This window comes from Centropristis striata, chromosome 3 (genome assembly GCF_030273125.1).
Source record: "Centropristis striata isolate RG_2023a ecotype Rhode Island chromosome 3, C.striata_1.0, whole genome shotgun sequence".
Taxonomy (NCBI): domain Eukaryota; kingdom Metazoa; phylum Chordata; class Actinopteri; order Perciformes; family Serranidae; genus Centropristis; species Centropristis striata.
The window spans coordinates 36701134-36720518 of record NC_081519.1 but is presented as its reverse complement, the minus strand read 5'-3'; the positions used below and the strand labels follow the sequence as shown (position 1 = coordinate 36720518).

At 37.3% G+C, this 19385-nt stretch overlaps 1 protein-coding gene across 1 annotated transcript; it reads left to right on the top strand.

The window, feature by feature from the left end:
• The first annotated feature begins 554 nt into the window (after positions 1-554).
• rab22a (RAB22A, member RAS oncogene family) lies at positions 555-18886 on the top strand. Its single transcript, XM_059329367.1, has 7 exons — positions 555-858; positions 3478-3557; positions 6736-6817; positions 11697-11768; positions 12320-12426; positions 12944-13053; positions 14662-18886. The coding sequence occupies exons 1-7, from the start codon at positions 823-825 to the stop codon at positions 14757-14759; spliced, it is 585 nt and encodes a 194-aa protein (XP_059185350.1). The 5' UTR covers positions 555-822; the 3' UTR covers positions 14760-18886.
• The last annotated feature ends 499 nt before the right edge of the window (positions 18887-19385 follow it).

Genomic DNA, 19385 nt, shown 5'->3' with positions numbered 1-19385 from the left:
CACATTTCTGACTGCCCCCTCATATATGCCTGCCTAGAACTGGCCCTGTTTCTGGCACGTTTTTCACAGTACATACTTTGCAAAAGTGTAGAAAGAATGCTAAGTGAACATCAATCAACAGTGAAACTTATAATAGTAACATCAATATTGTAAAATTAGAGCAGTTGAAATAAAATTAAAATAAATACCAAAATAAATAGACAAAAATAAAATACATTTTTTCAATAAGTGGGGTTCGAATTTGTTTTAACTGTTCATTTCAGTGGGAAAATTTTTCAAGATATCATAATTTTTGTGCCTTTGTTATTGATAGAATTTTTAGAAATTTTAAGAACAATTTGAATTCATTCATGAACACAATACATTTGGGGGATGATTTCATAACTCTATTCTTGTGGATGATTTTTTTTTTGCTAAACAAAGGATAACGTTGCAACATAGTTCATCGTTTTTGTTTTGCGAAAGGGCTTTGTGTGTTTCTCCAAACAAAACAAAAAAAGGAAAAGAGCCGGAACAGTCACGTGACCGCTCGCCGTATAGTTCAAGATGGAGACTGAGCGATTTTTCCTGTTAGCCAGCTAGCTGTTTACAATCATCACAATATGGAAAAAACGACGGACTAATGGACGTTTTAACGCCAGATAGCGAGGGTTATAACTTCACTTGAGATGCGCATTTGGCAGCTTTTGACCGCCATGAAGTAAAAGTTGTTTGTAAACATACAACAGCTGAAGAATATTAAGAGATTTAATGGTAAAACCAGGAGGAGAAAACTGTCAATGGTCATCATCACAAACTCATTTTGAGTGACAGGAGATCGATATGGCGCTGAGGGAGTTAAAAGTTTGTCTGCTGGGGGTAAGTTAGTATCGATTTAAAAAAAAAATATATATATGTACATCTGACTGTACCTGTGGCATCCAATGACCCATACTGCTCCTTCATCAAGCTATACACTTCACTCATAGAAAGGTGTGTTTACATGTGTGTATACTTGTGATCAATTGGGTCATAACACACACATTTCTATTATCTTTACTGTTACTGTCTTTTATGCAGATTAAAATGTGTAAATCAGTCACAGGAACAACATTTATGTATGTTGTCCAAACTGCATATCAGATTCAGGATTATTGTCACTTTTTTTGGGTACATAACATAAACATGGTAAGATAAAATTAAATTAACAATCAAGTAACAAATCATGAATATAGAATAGAGGAAAATTACAATACAAATGTGAAAAAATGCTATAAAATGTAGCTAAAACTGAAGAGCTGTGCATGTTTTAGAAGCGGTAGTTTTGTGTAGTAATAATTATAATAACAATAACAATAACTGGGCTGACATCTTAATCGAGTCAAAGTCAAGTCCAAGACATGGTCAAGTCCAAAGGCAGTTGAGTAGTCAATAATGTCTTTCAGATGTTAATGTAGTGATTAGAGTGGACAAAATAACATGTCTTTACCTATACTGTTACTGTCCTTTCTAGAGTTTAACATGTGTCAATGAGTCAAAGGAATAATGTATGCATGTCCAAACTGCACATCAGATTTAGAATCTGTTTTTTTGCAAAGTAGATTGTCACTCTTTTTTGGTCCATAACATAAACATAGATAACAGAGACAATTCAATTAACAATAAAGCAAGTACTGCACAAATCATATCATAGCAGAAAGTTATTATACAAATGTTGAAAAATAAAATATGTGTATGTACAATATATCGGAATAAAATAACCGGGTCCAGGTCAAGTCCAAGGCGTGGTCAAGTCCGAGTCCAAACCAAGTCCAAAGTCCTGTTCAAGACCATAGTAGGCAATACTGTCTATCTAATTCTAATATAGTGATTAAGGAGTTAGAGCTGCCAAGAATAACATTTCTTTACCTATACTCTTACTGTCTTTTCTGCAGTTTAAAATGTTTAAATCAGTCACTGGAACAACATATGCATGTCCATTGTATACCAGTTTATTGTCACTTATTCTAGATGCATAACATAAACATAGCAAGAGAGAATGAAATTAACAATAAAGCAAGTATTGCACAAATCCTAAATATAGAAAAGAGGAACGTTCCAATACAAATACTATGAAATGTAACATGTGTATGTACAATATATCTTAATAAAATGTAAGAGCTGTGCAAATTTTAGAAGTGGTAGTTTTGTGTAGATATAATAATGATAACAATAACAGTGTACAGTGTGCTGTAGTTAAGACCAGCTTAATGTAGTCCAAGCCAAGTCCAAAGGCCGTTGAGACAAAGTCAAGACCAAGTCCAGAGTCCTGTTGAGGACCATAGAAGGCAATAATGTTTTTCCAATGCTAATACTGTGATTAAGAGGAGCTAGACAAATATATGCTATTTAATATATAAACAGTTGATCTATCTTCTAACACTAAACTTGTGTAATGTAAGACATAGAGACGGATGAAGTTTGTATTTTTTCTACCACCTTCCCGTTAATAGGTAACTTAAATAGCCTCCTCACATCTCCTTCTCTCCATCATCTACTAATGCTCCTAAAATAGAGCTGAAACAGTCCTCCAGTTGATCAATAGAAAATAAATCAACCACAGTGTTGCAAAACATTTTCTGGTTCCAGCTTTTTAAAAGTGAGGATTTGCTGATTCATGTCATTTGGGCTGTTTGTCAGACAAAACAAGAACCCAGCATGGGCCACTGGACATGTCCTCACTATTTTTTTAAATGTTATAGACTAACACATTAATTATTGCCTGTACCAGCATTCCATTAATAACTCCTCTGCATCATATACTATGAAGCTTAAAATAGAGTTGAAACAATTTGATTAATTGTTTTTTTAAGTTAAAATTGCAAACATTTTCTGATTCCAGCTTCTTCCATGTGAGGATTTGAGTTTCTGGTTTTCTCTGTTTACATTTATACATTTAGTATGTTTCAGTTTTAGACTGTTTGTCAGACAAAACAAGACATTTGTCCTGACAGTTTTCACGTTGAACTCTGAGAACTTGTGTTTAGGCCAAAGGATTCTTTAATTATTCAAACAAAGTGGCAAATGTTGAAAATAATCATTAGTTGCAATCTTAATCATTATATAATTGTTTAAAATAACATTGGTTGTTTTTGGTTCAGTCTCTGTTTACAAATGAGACACAGAAACAACATTCATCCATGTCTATACTGCATATAACAACAGCATAAGCTACAATTTTCTCTTCCAGTATCTCATGAATACATTCCTGAAGTAAAGTTATCTCATCTCCTCCTTTCGCTCAACTATTAAGATGTAAAAACAGTATCAGCTGAACTACGTGTGTCCTGTCACAGAGTCACAGGCTGACGAGGGGAGCAGGAAGGAAGAAGATGCCATGAAAAAAACATTAATGTCCGGGCATATTGCCAGAGAATTTGTTTGTGTTGTTGTGATTATACATCGAGTAATTGTCTCTGACCCTGTTTAGTAAACATCCTCTTTATTTTGTCTCTGCAGGACACTGGTGTTGGAAAGTCGAGTATTGTTTGGAGATTCGTGGAGGACAGCTTTGACCCAAACATCAACCCAACAATTGGGTGAGTTTTCCTGCTATCTCCCAGCACTGATTGTGTTTATTCTGTATTTCACTGTTTTGTGTGTGGGGTTGTTTGCAGGACATCAGTGTTTCCCATACATGGGTCATACGACCGCCACAAAATGATTACCGGTATGTTTTTTCCCAATCAAGGGGAAGTGGTTGGACAGAAGAGCACTGCTTTGGGGTCTTGAACGTTAGCCTACGCACAGAAAACACCACATTCACACCAATAAATAAAAGTTTTACAATGAACCAGGCCGATCTCAGAGCTGTCAAGACTCTCCGGTAACGTTAGGGCATATTGAATGGTTGCAGCAAATGCCGTTAACGGGACGAGAGCAGTCAAAACGGCTGCTTCAAGCTAGCTACATTGAGGGTAGGTTCGCTTCCTGTTTTCAAAGTAAAATAACAAATTCTATCGTTATAAAGGGCAACGGGCGTTTTTTTATTTTTGTGAATGTAACCAGGAGTGTGTTGCACACGACGGCTAGCTTGAGTAGCGCCGAATTCGTCCGAACAAAATAGTAAACAGCTGGTATTTAGTCAAGTTAACGACGCACTGGGGATCTAATGGGCTACTTTCTTGCCTAAAAATGTTTAAAATGTTAAGAAAGTGTTATATTTAAAGAATTTAGGACTTTACAGCCCTAATATTTGAGATAGACTACTATGCCCACAGTCAAATAAAAAAGAATAGACCACATTTTTTAAGTTGTTATTATTAATATTATTATTGTTGTTATCAGTACTTTTTTGAATGTTTCCTGCTTTAATCCAGATGAGAAGACGAGTATTGAAAGATTTTTTTATACGGCAAAAACTGCCTAAGGAGCAGCATGTGGAGGTATCAGTCTGAAACAAAGTTGAACAGTCAAATGGCTAGTAAACGTTAATTTATCTGAATGTTCTATAGGTTCAACAGGTGAGGTGGAAACAGATAAGTGTAGACATTTAATTAAAAAAACAAGAGTGGGTAAAGTATTTTAATTCTGATTTGTCTGTGGCTGTTTGCGGTTTTGTTATTGTTTTTATGTTTTTTTGGTCTTGTACTGTAGGCTACTGTTTCTCAAACAAGACTTTCCATAACCCGAACCCAAGGAGGTCTCTTATGAGAGAGCACTTGAGTCATTTTTCAGGAAGCCAAGAAAAATTAGGTGTTCTGATAGGGCATGCAAGCCATGCATATTTGTGTAAATATATTTTATTGTTACATTATTTTATTTTACCCAAAAAGTTAGAACAGGTTATTGGTTGAGGTAGGTCTTAAGTTAATTATTTGAAATAAAAACCTCAAATTGAAGTTGTTTTTTTGCAAATCATTCCTGATTCACAGAATCTAAAGATTGAACAAGTTGGGGTGAGGAAAGAAACCAGGCAGGGTTCTGGTAAAAATATTTTAAAGAACTTACTTTTAAAGAACCGACTGAATAATTCCAAATGCTGTAGCTTTATAGTGGTTTCAGCAGGTGACTCTGAAGAACAATAGATTCAGGTTTTTTCATATGGCAGCTTCAGAAAGTGTTGAATGCCGCCCGCTGCATACACCTGATGACCGACTCCATGACACTGTGACACTCGATTCCCCCACAGATGTCAGTGGAGCACCACAAATTGCTACCTGGTCTGTGGGTAACACTGGGACATTGTCATGTTATCTGTTCATTTCTGTCTATTCATGGATTAATCAGTACGAACAAGAGCTGAAAGGATTAGAAAATGAATTGGCAACAATTTTGATAATACATTGATTGTTTAAATTACATTTTAAGCAAAAATGCCTAAATGCTTTTCACATGTGTGAAGTTTAAAGTTCAGGACTGTTAATTTGACAAAACAAGCTATTGGAGTATGTCAAGCTGGGTTTGGAAAACTTATATTATTATTTTATGACGCTCTATTCTATAGAATAGCTAATTAGAAAAAAGCGCCCTGGTCAATGATTGTCAGATTATTTTTATTTTCTTTTATAATAGCTTCTATTTTATCAAGGATATACTCATTGAGTTTCAGAATTTCTTTTACGAGAGAGTCAGACTTAAAAGACTTCATTCAAAACAGCAAATTATATCAAACAATGAATTATGTGGATGTATGTGTTCATTAACAGGACTACTGCATTCAGTGGCTAAATAGTCATCCATCCTGTTTTTATAATGTGCAATACTTTCCAACCTAATCTAGTTTTAGGTGACTTTGTAGTTCAAAGAAAGCACTTTCACCAAGAACAGCACGAGTTCAAGGAATGACATAACATGATGTTTTGTGTCACTCATGGTTGTAGCTACTGATAGAAAACAACAATTACAAACTACTACTAATCATTTTTGGGTGATGAGTTCGAATTTGGCTCGGGGCGCCGCAGAAGAGTTTGCATGTTCTGTCCAGATTCTCCACTTCCTTCCCACAGCAATTAAGTGTCAATAAAGTAAGAACATTATAAACTGTATTCAGCATGATTCAATTAGTGCAATTAGTTGAAATATGCAATGCAGCATTAAAACCAAAACAGTGCAAACAGAACACATAATATAGAAACACCGTAAGGGTGAGTGTAATGGTCCATGTACATTGAAGTTATTGAATATTCAACATTTCGGATGTCATTGTTTACTTAAACTGGCAGATAATTCAAGACAAAGCCAATTGATGATATAAATGAACGTGTGTTTTTCTTCCTGTGTGGTGGAAGTAAAATTACTAATATCATACAGCATAATTACACCACTACAAGTAAAAGTCCTGCATTCGAAATCTTAAGTAAAAGTACAATTGTATCAGAATCAAATCAAGAAGTATCAAAAGTAGAAGTACCCACTCAGATTGTTTTATATATACTGAAGATTATATGATTACTTGTATTGGTGCATTTATATAAATGTAAAGATTTTTACTACTTTATATACTGTTATGAGGTTTTTTTTAATGTCTAATCACTTAACATTGATCTGGTTATTCATATTAAATCTTGACCTGAAAAGCTGTCAGCTAAATGTTGTGCAGTAAAAAGTATAATATATGTCTCAAAATATAGTGGAGTAGAAGTATAACGTTACATAAAATGGAAATACTCAAGTAAAGTAAAATTGTACTTAGGTACAGTAGTTAAGTAAATGCACTTAGTAACATTCCACCACTGACACAATATGATTAATTATGAGGCCTTTTCTCTTCCCCAGCGCATCCTTCATGACCAAGACGGTGCAATACCAAAACGAGCTGCACAAGTTCCTCATCTGGGACACGGCAGGACAGGAGCGGGTCAGTAATATCCATTGAGGTTTTTGGTCTCAGTATTTTTTTAAATAAAAAAACACTGGTGGATTGTCAACCTAAGCAATATTCACATGAGTTTTAGCTTTTCACAGACAAACAACCACAGCATACAGTTTTAACTGGTGTCCTCATTCCCAGAGTGTTTTTTAAAGGAAGTGAGAAAGCTGCTTACATGTGAAAATGTATCACTCCGTAAATACAACTGCAGTTCTTCATTACTTCTGATAGGGGGCAACATTTACCTTCCTATAGGCAGAGCTCAGCCTGCTCACCAACAGCCTCCCTCCTTCAGTGCTCTTGATTTAGGATTCCCCTTTTAAATGACACATGTGGTTTCATGGATTTGTTTTTCTAACATCAGTGAGTGGCATCTGTTTGGTTTACTAGAAACGTTAGCGAGTCTGTCACGATCTGTCCCTCTTGTCACCTTTAATCTTTGTCCCGCCTCTCTCTTCTCCACTCACACTTCGTCCTCATTGCAGTCGTTGATTAGAGACACAAATAAAGGAGTGACGTTGCTTTTTCTTTTGTGTCATTTTTATCTTTCGTAGACATCTATAACCCGTTGTTCTCTTCAACTATCATGTCCAGGAGCCACCTCTTAGGTTATCTACTCTCCAGCAGCAATATTTAAAAAGCCTCATCACCCACTCGAGGTTCAGGACTGAAACCACTTACAGATGTTCTGTGATAAAAGAGTTAGGGCTGCTTGATATGGGCAAAATTCACAATCACGATTATTTGGGTCAATATTAAGCTCATGATTAACTAATAACTGATTATGCATTGACTGATATTGGGAATATCATGCATTTATTGAATTAAAAAAAACTTGTCTTTTAACATTATTTTTATTTTTAACTACTTAACAAAAACAACTTAAAACTTACATTTAAAAAAATAAGAAATGTGCATTTTGAAATAATTTATAAATAAAATAAATAATATATAATTTACAAAATATACATGGGTAATTAAATATAAATAATAAAAAAATTTGATAAAAATAAATAAGAATAACGTTACTTCTAGATTCGATATATATAAAATAATAATAGATGAGACCAAAGTCTATCATGTTGTAGTGCATTGCAATAAACTGTAATGTCCTAAACATACATACTACATTTTGGCAAACTATAGGCAGCATATTACAGCCAGTAGACAAAATAAGAGCACCATTGGGAAACAGGAAGCAGCACAACAATCATTTTGTCCCAATTATCTTGTTTTTCCAATCACTGGAAGCCAAAATTGTAATTGAAAATCATATTTGTTTACCCGCCCAGCCCTAGTTTGAGCCCAATTATACCAGCCTGTCCAACAACACCAAGCCCCACAGAGTCATAGCGTAAGGAACTACTTTCTCTGTTGACTCACACCCTACATCCCACATTTCTCTGCATTAACTCGCTACATCACTTCCCCTTTTTCTGTGCATGCCCTTCTCTTTTTCTCATGCACATTCCCTGCTGGTGTAATGTCTTATCCCTGCTGCTGTCCTCTCCAGAGAGGTGCGATAAGATGCTGTTTGCCTTTTATCCTCCTTTTTATTCCCCCCGGGCGGCCTCTGCTTCTCCGTGGCCTTGAGGTGACATCAATGCAGCCTCGTCTAAGATAAGTTGAGAGGATGAAACCAAAGCTGTCTCAGCCCACTGGCGTGTGCTGCCTGCCACTGTGTCTTATCTGAGTGTCGCTGCAACTCCACATCCACAGTGTCCTTCTTTTTTTCCGCCTTTGTGTTTGCTCCTATGGAATCTGTCTTTTCATTTCTTTTCCTGGCAACTGTGTCTTTTTCTTTTGTGTTCTTTTCCATTTTCTCCACATTTTTCATTCCCACAAATCCACTTTTTCACTCCCACGTGGCCTCTTGGCATCCCAAGGGGTTCACATCTGTGTGTGAAAAAGTTGCAGCATTCCTTTTGGTAGTTTTTTTGCGTGTGTGCGTGTGCGTGCGTGCGTGTGTGTGAGTGTGTGTGTGTGTGTGTTTTTATACATACTTAGTGTGGTATTTTGAGGCCTTTTGTGGCTTGTTTTCTAACTTCTTGGCCTATCAAAATCTGTTGACTTGAGTAAGGGGAACACAAAGCCAGCCAATGCTTGTGGAAGGGGAGACCGAAAGCTCTGTGATTTCCACAATCCATATCTTGAGACCAGATTAGGCCTCACGAGTACATCTGAGTCCAGCTGTCAGCAGCCCGTCAAGTCCTCTCCCTCTGACTGCTCCTTTCCTCGCAGAAAACAAGCAAAGGGAACCTTGCATCCTTCTGAAATAGGAAGGTTTCTTTCATTATGCACCCAGCTCGCGGTTTCAGCAATTAATCAGCACTCGCCAGGCATCAGTGGGGCCGTTTTCTGGGCTGCTGTGCGGCCAGACGTCTGGCCTCGCTGTGATTGCTCTTTGGGTTAAGGCAGAGATAGACCACACAGGAGTGGTAGTGGTGCAGCCCAACACTAGCCAATGAAACAGACAGCACTCTCCTCAGTGCCGCTGCCAAGTATCCCAAGTTGGATTCCCGTTGGTGGACTTGGGGCCAGTAACAACTATAATTATGTGGAATGTGTGCTTTCCTGAGGTAACAGTGTCACTCCAAGATGGATAGTTTATTCCACCGTATTGTAAAGGAAAATGAAATTGGCGGGAAGGCAGGGTCATTCCAAGTGAAGGTCTTTTTCAGACAGGGGTTGTTTCTTTTAAAATAAATATCATTAGTTAATACATGACACATGGTTTTATTAGTCTGTAAAAAGCCCCGGTCCAGTATACACTACAAAAAGGTATATAGAGGTTACTAGCTGGAGAGGGGAAAGTACATTTTTAAAATTTTCTTATCTTTGGAATATACTGTTCGTTTGTTTTGCCAACAAAGCTTTTGAAACAGTTACAACTTAAAATTCCTGTAGAGGCCACTGCAAGCATCATATTTTAACAGAGTTGAGATCAAGAGCTAATAGTCCATATTTGTTTCAGTAGGAAAATAATTAAAAAAGATAAATGTCCCTATAAACTACAGCTTGAACTGAAAGAAAAAACAGACGATAAATATGTCCAGTCTCTGTGAGGCTGTACTAGAGTGTTATCACACTAGTGCTGGGTGATATAATGTATCATCAAAAATATATAGAAATGTCGTTTTTATTGTGGTGTCGAAAAACAAGCTGTTGAAAAACATGAAGACAATTTGTCCATCATTTGGATGACTATTTATTTATTTATTGAATGACAAAAAAACAGTCTATATCAAGTCAAGTTTATTTATATAGCACATTTCATACGACAGGCGTAGACTCAATGTGTTTCAATAAATAAAAACAAAACAAACAAAAGAAAAAAGGTAAATATCAGACATGTCAAAAGAAACAGAAATATAAAAGCATCCAAGTTCCAGGCAAGTTCCAGGGAGCTATGGTAACTAAATCATAAAATATTAAGATCAGGACATGAAATATCAGGATAGAAGACTTTGGACATATCAACCAGCCCTATATCACACTAATAAGAAGCCAGCATTGTTTTTTCATCCTGTGGGTCACAGGATTCCTGTGGGATTCCAGAGGGACAGGGAAAAAAGTCAATAGGAGCAATCTGGAAGGGAATTATAGTGCCAATAGGTCAGTTTTTATGTATATATAAATATTACCACTGACAGCCCCCATAGAGTGTTAGAAACAGGAATCTAGCAGCTCAAAGGAAAAACTGTAGGGATTCCTGGCCGGTTTATTTTTAATGTTTTTGTCCCCTTTAGTAAAGCCAGTTTGGGCCTGAACACTGAAGCTGGATGGTGGTAAAAGTCATTTTTCTAGAATTGAGATGTGACAGAAATGTTTTGTTACTCTCATGGGACTGGGACGGGACAGGAGTGAAAATCAACTCCCATGTCACACTTTCATGGGAATGCTTTGCCGGTATTTGGTCCTAAGCCTGAGGGGGAAAAAAGTCAGGGGATCACCAAAATTTCATCCTGAAGGGGAAATTAATGTCTGCACCAAATATCCTGACAATCTATTTGATAGTTGTTGAGATATTTCACAGAAAAAAACATAAATGTGAACCTCATACGAGAGGAAAAGTTAGAGGTCAGCAGGTGTCATCCTCTGGACACAATAAATATAGGTGCTGCATTCCCTGCCAATCTTTCCAATAGTTGTTGAGATATTTCAGTTTGCACCATAGTGACTGGCATGTAGCTGTAAGGCTAAAAATAGAAGGTTTTATGACAGATATTTTGACAGCAGGATCATTGTTGAAGCCATGTTTCAATGAGCACTGGAAAGTATTTAACCAGAAAAATACCAAAACCTGGCAAAAACGCAGAACCCCCAGCCTCTCAGGCAGCTATGGATTCAGAAACGCACATGTTGTTTTGGTTACGCGGCGCTTTGTGATGTATTGGGTTAAGATCAAATGTACAGTCTTCCATAAATATCGAAACGCTAACAGCTTCTGACACATTCTGCTCATCTTTCTCTTGATGGCTACCACATGTGTGAGGTCTTGGTGGAAAGACTTGCCATGCTTCCATTTTAAATAAAGCCTCTTGGCTTATAGGCTCAGAGCACTTGGCCTCTGGTTAAGTCAAATAGTACTCGCTGTCTTCTTTGCTCATTTGTGTACTCTGTTTTGAGTTTGTTAGTCAGTAATGTGGAGTTTATTAATGAAGTGATGTAATCACCCGTGCTTATGTATAATCTATGAAAGCTTAGACTCTGCTTCTTGATGTTAGCGGTGTAAAATTACACTGCAGTGGTAGTTCGGATGCCATTTTCATATCCGAAAAACGAAAATTTAGAAGGAAATAATAGATGAGTCAGGATTGATAGTCTCTGAATAAGATAGTTTAAATTCTGAATTCTTTCTCCTCAGTTTCGGGCTCTGGCACCGATGTACTACAGAGGTTCAGCGGCAGCCATCATTGTTTATGACATCACAAAAGAGGTATTGTTTATATTTTCTCCTCAAATACTAAGCTACTAATTACTCACTGTATAGTTTTATTGTTATATTGCATATGTTTTTTCAATTCATATAGGAAAACTGACCTTTTGTGAAGTATACTGATTTGTATCCTTGCCAAGAGTGATGAATGAATGAATTTAATGAAAGTAAATCTTGATTTCAAACATATTTAACATAAATAAACACACCAACAAAAGAATAGTGCATAAGAAAACAATAATTTTTAATTACATAGTCAAAAAGGAGTGGGAAAAATGACAAGATCGATACCACTTTCCAGTATGTGGACTGACCCTAAAAAAACAGGGTATAATGTCTTCTTAAGAGAATTTTTCCACCTTTGGACAGAGCCAGGCTAGCTGTTTCCCTCTGTTTCAAGTCTTTATGCTAAGCTAAACTAACCATAAAGACATGAGTGGTATTGGAAGGAAGCAAATAAGGATATTTTCCACAATGTCGTACTAATCCTTTAAGCCTCCCTGCTCGTCAGTTTATTGGTTCATTCAGTTTAACATGTCGTGTCTCACCAGGAATCCTTCCAAACACTGAAGAACTGGGTGAAGGAGCTGCGCCAGCACGGTCCTCCTAATATAGTGGTCGCCATCGCTGGCAACAAATGCGACCTGTCAGACGCCAGGTGAGCCTGAATTAGAGATAATGTGTGTGTGCCATGAACGGTATGATGATGCCTCATTATTTACAGCCCGAGAGCAAAAATGGGATTTCAGCTGTCTGGCATATGAGGAAAAAATTCTTGTAATGAAATGTTATGACCCTGTTTAGCATTGGAATAATATCTGATGTTCGGCTTAGAAATATTACTGGAATTTATTGCTTGTGGAGTTTAGGAATATTGGCTCTTGTATTGATTACTATTCTGTGTAAGTGAGCTGCTGTGTCAGACTTTAGTGGGAAAGTTGTGCTTATGTGTTGTACACTTAATAATCTCTCATATTTACATTTTTGCGACCAATTAAAGAGTCTCCCAGGCTCGGATACATGTGCTTTTGGTAATATAATCCATGAAATTGGGAAATCATTCACATAACAGCTGTGGAATTACATTTTGATGGCTATCAGGTAATGCATGAAATTGGAGAATCTTGTTTGCATATTGCAACATAATAATTTCTTAATACCTCTTGTATTTACAGGGAAGTGTCGGAGAAGGATGCCAAGGACTACGCAGACTCCATCCATGCCATCTTCGTAGAAACCAGTGCCAAGAATGCCATTAACATCAACGAGGTGTTTATAGAGATAAGTGAGTGTGCTTCTTGTTGTACATCTCCCGGCTCCCATTGAGCCGTGACACATTAAGCACTGTGCAGCATTAAGATAATTATCTTGTCTCCCTTTGTGTTTCAATGCAGGTAGACGATGTTTTGAATAGTATACTTTCCAAACGTTTCAACTTGAGTGTCATCATTCTTTTCTGTGTTTGTGTCAGACTTCTGACAGTGATGAGCTAGTCGAAAATACGATAAAGATAATGTCAAAGCAGAGTCCACTTAATCATGACTTTTTGACACTGAATTGAGAAATGCATATTTGCAGAGATGGGTGGTTGGTTGTGAGTGGTAATTCACTTCTGAGAGGCAACTGATAAGCATTAGAGAGATGTAATCAACAGCTGTGTTCCAGTTCATTACTACATATTTATCCTTAACAGGTTTGAGTATGAAGTGGTTTTATTAGATTTGTCCTGAAAGCCATTTTTTGGGCTCTGGTCTCCAGACATTTCTCTGTTCTCTGTTTAGATGCGTAGCACCACAGTTGGCTAAAGCCTATGGCACTAAATGCTGCATAGATAAGCCCTGTTAGTTAGCCAACTTCTCTCTGCACATATCTTAATTCCAACAGAACACCACAGTTAAGTTTTAGCCTGCATTTTCTTTTTCAGCCTATTGTTCAAACAGAGAAGCTTATATTGGTAGTGAGAGCAACAAGTTAGCAGACTGTGGAGTCGTCACTGCACCTCACTCTCTGCTCCACAGTCTGTGTGCAAAGCCCCGCCCTCAGTGAATAACAGACATCAAAGGAGACGAGTCAAGTATCAAAAAAGCAATAAAAACTCTCAAACTGAGTCAAAGAACTTACTTTTAGAGATTCTCTCCTCTGTCCTACAGCATTGGAAAAAAGAATATCAAATACCAAAATTGAGAACTGAAGACCTGCCCAACGAACAAATCTCTAAATAATTTATTATTCAGGTCCAACCCTAGTGCTTAAAAAGGAAAACTAGATACATTTACCACACATAAGTAATTCTGCATACTAAAAACTTGTTTGACATCCACATGTATAGCATCATTTCATGTTATTGAGACAGCTTGTTTACTCACTCTATCCTAATTCTGTCTACTATATTATTCTAATCTTCACAGTAAACTAGTTTAACACTTAGAGTACAAGAAGTTAACATACTTTACTGTGATGAAACTTTTACACTGGCAATCCAAAGAGAAAGCAAAATGTTTTTCAAATATTTATTACTTGTACTTTTTATCTTTTTGTAGCTGTCTCACCACCATTTGCAAATTATTTGATTTGATTTTTTCAGATCTGTGAGCAGTGCTTCCATTTTATGTATTCATCAGCGACACACTCAAAGTGTTTTAGTATGCATACTGACTTTTTGAGCCCACTTGTCATTTTTCCAGTGTGCACACATTTAATACTCAGAACTTGCTTGGAATCAGTGAGCTGTAGAAAACTGGGGCACGGCTGGGGTATAGCTGTCAGTAATTGGCATGCATTGCTACCATTAAAAAACGGTGTTTTTTAATGGTTAACAAATCACGGTGTGTGATCTTTAAAATAGAGTGGAAAAATCTTACATAAACATGTTTTTTTGTGTGTCTCCTCAAAGGTAAGCGCATCCCCGTTGCCGACGCATCCGGAGCATCTTCAGGAAAAACTTTCAAACTGGGACGCCAGGCCTCAGAGTCTCGCAGGACGTGCTGCTGATGATGCCGGTGACTGTCCCGAACACGACCTTTGACCTGAACTTTGCGTACCCTCCGTGTCCTCGGCCTGCTTCAGCTTGCAGCCACCCTCAAACACCCTGCCGTCACTGATACCGGGGTGCAGCAGTGCCAGCAAACGCATTTTTGCAGCACTCAACGACAAAAAAACATCATATAATCATCTGACATTGTCTGGCAGGACAAATACTTCAAGATAACTGAGCATTGACAGATAAACCTGCATCAAAACATTGACGTGTAAGTGAAAGACCCTTACATATAACTTAACCGGCTTCTATTACGGACATTAACATCTGTTTGGTGTATTTTATGGCTCAGGTTGGTCAGAGGAACTTTACACCTGCAGATTCATGGATTTAGAAATCATTTGTACGTGTAAATTTGTAAAAAAGAAAAAAAAGAAAAAGAAAAATTGTGATCTTTCAACCAAAACAGTGACTGAAAATGGTTACATTGCACCAAATTATTTTGATGGCACTGAAGTTATGGCCTTTTATTTTTTGGGGAGATCTCTCTCTAAACATTCTCAACTTTGTGAAGGATCCATCTCTACACTTAACGTGAGTAATCACTAATTTATCGTGAGACTTTGATGAAAGCGGTGAAGCAAGTCGTGCGTGTTTGTACCAATCTTTAATCTCAGTGTTTGATGTCGGTGATTCATAGTCGAGTGAGACGGATCGTGAACACACATTTAGGTTTTATGGTGTGATTGCTGTTTTCATCAAAATGTTTTCAAGGCAAAATGCCAAGTGGGTGTTTTGATGTAAATTGCAATCACACAGTAAAACATGCAGAAATGAACAGTGTGTGGAAGCTTATTTCCTTTGCATTAAATCTAACTCTAACTCTCAGCCAGAGAGTGAATAAGCGAAAAAACAAACAAACAGACTTTTCATTTAATTGTGAATAATTCTTCTCTCATTGGCTTATACAAATATTTTAAGACTTACTTGTGTCCCTGAGAATAATTACAAAATGTTGTAAAATCTCCTCTCTGTGATGAGAAAAACCTTTTATACCATAACAGTTATTAGCCGCTCACATGTGCTCCACTCTTTCACTTGCTATTACTTAACAAGGTGTTAAAGGAATACTTCACCTTTTAAAATGACCTTTTATAAAAGATTACGAGCTGTGTGTTACTTTTGAAGAAAACTTTGTATTTTTCTCATGCCTCCATGGTGAATGGACGACCTGAAAACGTAGTAAATCCTTTATGAATTTTAGTAAATGGAGACCCACAACTTGTTTAATGAGATTTAAATTATACTGCACCAGTCACATTCAAGTCACAATTGTCTGAAGCTTGCACAAACTCACTACTCGTCCACATGGAATAGCAAGGTTTTACCAAAAATGTTTGGGAAGTGCTGAGCATAATATAGAATAAATGGGTTTGAGAGTGTGTATTAAAATGTTTTGATTTAGTTTTGCATTTTTTAAATGTGGCCTCCATTTACTTCAGTTCATTAAGGATGTTTTTGGATTCCCAGTTCACCGTGAAATCGTGACAAACAAAAAATGTTCTTGTAGAATTCAGGGTAACAGGCTGTAAGTAATTGATATACAAATGGATATTTTGGTGTTAGGTATTCCTTTAACTTAATCCTGTGTGAAGTTGTTTCACAATATGGCTTTAGCTTCATTTTTCTCTAATCTTATTTTGTCTGGCAGGCCAGCCTGTCCTCAATCCTTTGCTGCTACTTTTGCAACAGTTTTTACAGATTTTTTTGTGAGGTCTTGCCAAATTCTGTAATTATCCCATAAACATTTTTAATCTTTCCTTTTCTTGCACATAATCAGCAGCGGCTTGCACATGTTGTTTTACTACCTGGCCTGCGATGAAAACAGTGAGATCTGGAAAGCTGTACGTCCTCGTTCAGAGGAAACTCAGATTTTGGACCTTAAATCTGCCCTCAGAAGAAGGTTATAGGTGCAGAATCAGACGTGGCGCTGCGTCGTCATGCTGACCCCTTAATGAACCTTAGCCTCCATTCTGCTCTGAATTACTGGATGTGCTCTTTCCAACGTCTGCCTTCTGATTTTCTTTTCTCCAAACTTCTTCCTCCTCATTCCTCTAAATTCCAGGCACTTATTGTAGGCCCAGCTTTCATTTTATTTCAAACAAATGTGGTATAACAGCTTTCACAGTGCTCTATGATCCTCTGTGATCTTTAAATCTATGCTACAGTAGTTTCACTTACCTCCTAAATTGGCCTAATTGAGCTTCAGTTGACTCATGAGCCCCCACAGACTTATTAATTCTTTGTGATATCCTATTTTTTTGTATCTCTTGAGCCCTTTTAGCCCCAAAACCTCTTTTCGGAGTTGCCAAAAATACAGATGTGGGCTTAATTAGACTGCATTTCCACATTTCTAAAGTTTTATTGTGTGCTTTCCTGTCAGCGCAAAGCCAGTTTATTTGCCTCTAAGCATCTTACATAAATGTAGCTGTTACTGATGAGTTGTGTGCTAAGCAGTGCTGCCAGTTTCTTCAGGATTTTCATATGGAGTGCAATAGTTGTTATTACAACAAAGGTGAAAATGTGATCTAATCCAAGAAGTTAGTTACAGAGTGATAATGTTCACACAGTGGAGCACACACTCATCCAAAAAAATGTGATCTCATTCAGGCTGTCGTAAAGATTATAAAGAAAGGTTTAATTTAACCTCAATGATTTGACGACAGTGTTGCTCAGACATTGTTAATCAAATGAGCAGCGTGATGGGGGGACGAGCAAATCCCTTAGATCCAGAGTGGCATTCTAGGTCAAAACTTAAAATTGAAGGGAATCATTCTGATACTTTGAAACTTGGAAGGATTACTGAACGGGCCTACTGGGCACAGACCCAAAGAGTCAGGAGCTGAGAAAATGTCAAACAAAGACACGTGTACCTTTTAAAGAGACACCAATAGATAGAACGACTATGGAAAAAAAAAGGCAAAACAACCACAAAGAGACACAATGATGACAGACACAAAACAATTACATAGACAAACTCAATGACTACAGAGACACAAAGCAATTAAAGAGACACAAAAATTATGACACAAACATTTAGCATCTACAAAGAGACTTAAAACCACTACTGAGACACAAAGGAACTACAAAAAGACACAAAATGACTTAAAAAAGGGGCAAAAACCACCAAAAATAATACTATGAACAGACATGAAGTAACTACAAAGACACAGAATGACTACAGAGACATAAAACAACTGCAAAGAGACACAAAGCAACTACAGAGAGGCATAAAATGACTACAGAAACACAAAACAACTGCAAAGAGACATACATGACTACAAAGATACAAAATGACTACAGAGACAGAGCAACTGCAAAGAGATGTAAAATGACTACAAAGAGAACAAACGACCACAACTGAAAGAGTTTTTTTGTCTGTGCCCAGAGGCCCATTGTCTGTCCATGCTTTGAAAGCTGCACTTTCACTGACTGTTTGTATTAATTTGTTCCTTATTACTAATGATCACTCTGTAGACTGTTATTATCTGTGTGAAATCACTCGATGAAACATTCTTTATGTCCCTCCATGTTATTTTAGGTTGTGACTGTTTGCTCAGTTTCTTATTGCTACAGAGAACATGGTGCCAAATAATGTTGACGCTATTTTACTACATCACGCATAATTAACCTTTTTTTATTATTATTATTGTCAATGTAATGTAATGATTTGAAGTGCTAATCACATACATGCTTAATGATATTTGAAGTTTGATAATGACACATGTTTCTCCCCTTATTTGGAGACAGGAGGCATGGATAGAAGTTGTGTGCCAGTTTTGCATTGAAAAATACCAATAATCTTGGGCTGGCCCTGGGAATGTGATTAATCTATATTATGTATATTTTTCAGTGTAGATATATACCATCAAATTGCACATAAATCAACAACTATATTCTATTCTTAGCCAGTTGTGTGACCACAATAGACTGCATCAGCATTGTAGTTACCATATTTAGCTTTTTACTATGTTTCATATTGATTGTAACAAGATGCCTGAAAACTCATAGTTTGCAGTGTATTTCCAAATGTGTAAAAAGGGAATTGTCAATTTGTTTACTAATAAAAGATTGACAGAAATATATGTTACCCTACCCTTGTGCTGTGTGTGTGTGTGTGTGTGTGTGTGTGTGTGTGTGTGTGTGTGTGTGTGTGTGTGTGTGTGTGTGTGTGTGTGTGTGTGTGTGTGTGTGTGTGTGTGTGTGTGTGTGTGTGTGTGTGTGTGTGTGTGTGTGTGTGTGTGTGTGTGTGTGTGTGTGTGTGTGTGTGTGTGTGTGTGTGTGTGTGTGTGTGTGTGTGTGTGTGTGTGTGTGTGTGTGTGTGTGTGTGTGTGTGTGTGTGTGTGTGTGTGTGTGTGTGTGTGTGTGTGTGTGTGTGTGTGTGTGTGTGTGTGTGTGTGTGTGTGTGTGTGTGTGTGTGTGTGTGTGTGTGTGTGTGTGTGTGTGTGTGTGTGCGTGCGTGCGATAGAGAGAGAGAAAGGGATGAGTGTGTCGGTCCCAAAGAGTGTGTCCCAAAAGTGTCTTGCTCCTTGTGTTAGGCCCCAGAGAGATGTCGGCGCTAACTTGTTCCTTGGGGATAC

Bases quoted from the DNA above. Each gene is read 5' to 3' on its own strand.
- rab22a (XM_059329367.1), top strand. From the start codon at position 823: ATGGCGCTGAGGGAGTTAAAAGTTTGTCTGCTGGGG. The intron at 3,558-6,735 runs GTGAGTTTTCCT...TCTCTTCCCCAG, and splicing joins AACATCAACCCAACAATTGG to CGCATCCTTCATGACCAAGA. The intron at 11,769-12,319 runs GTATTGTTTATA...GTGTCTCACCAG, and splicing joins TTTATGACATCACAAAAGAG to GAATCCTTCCAAACACTGAA.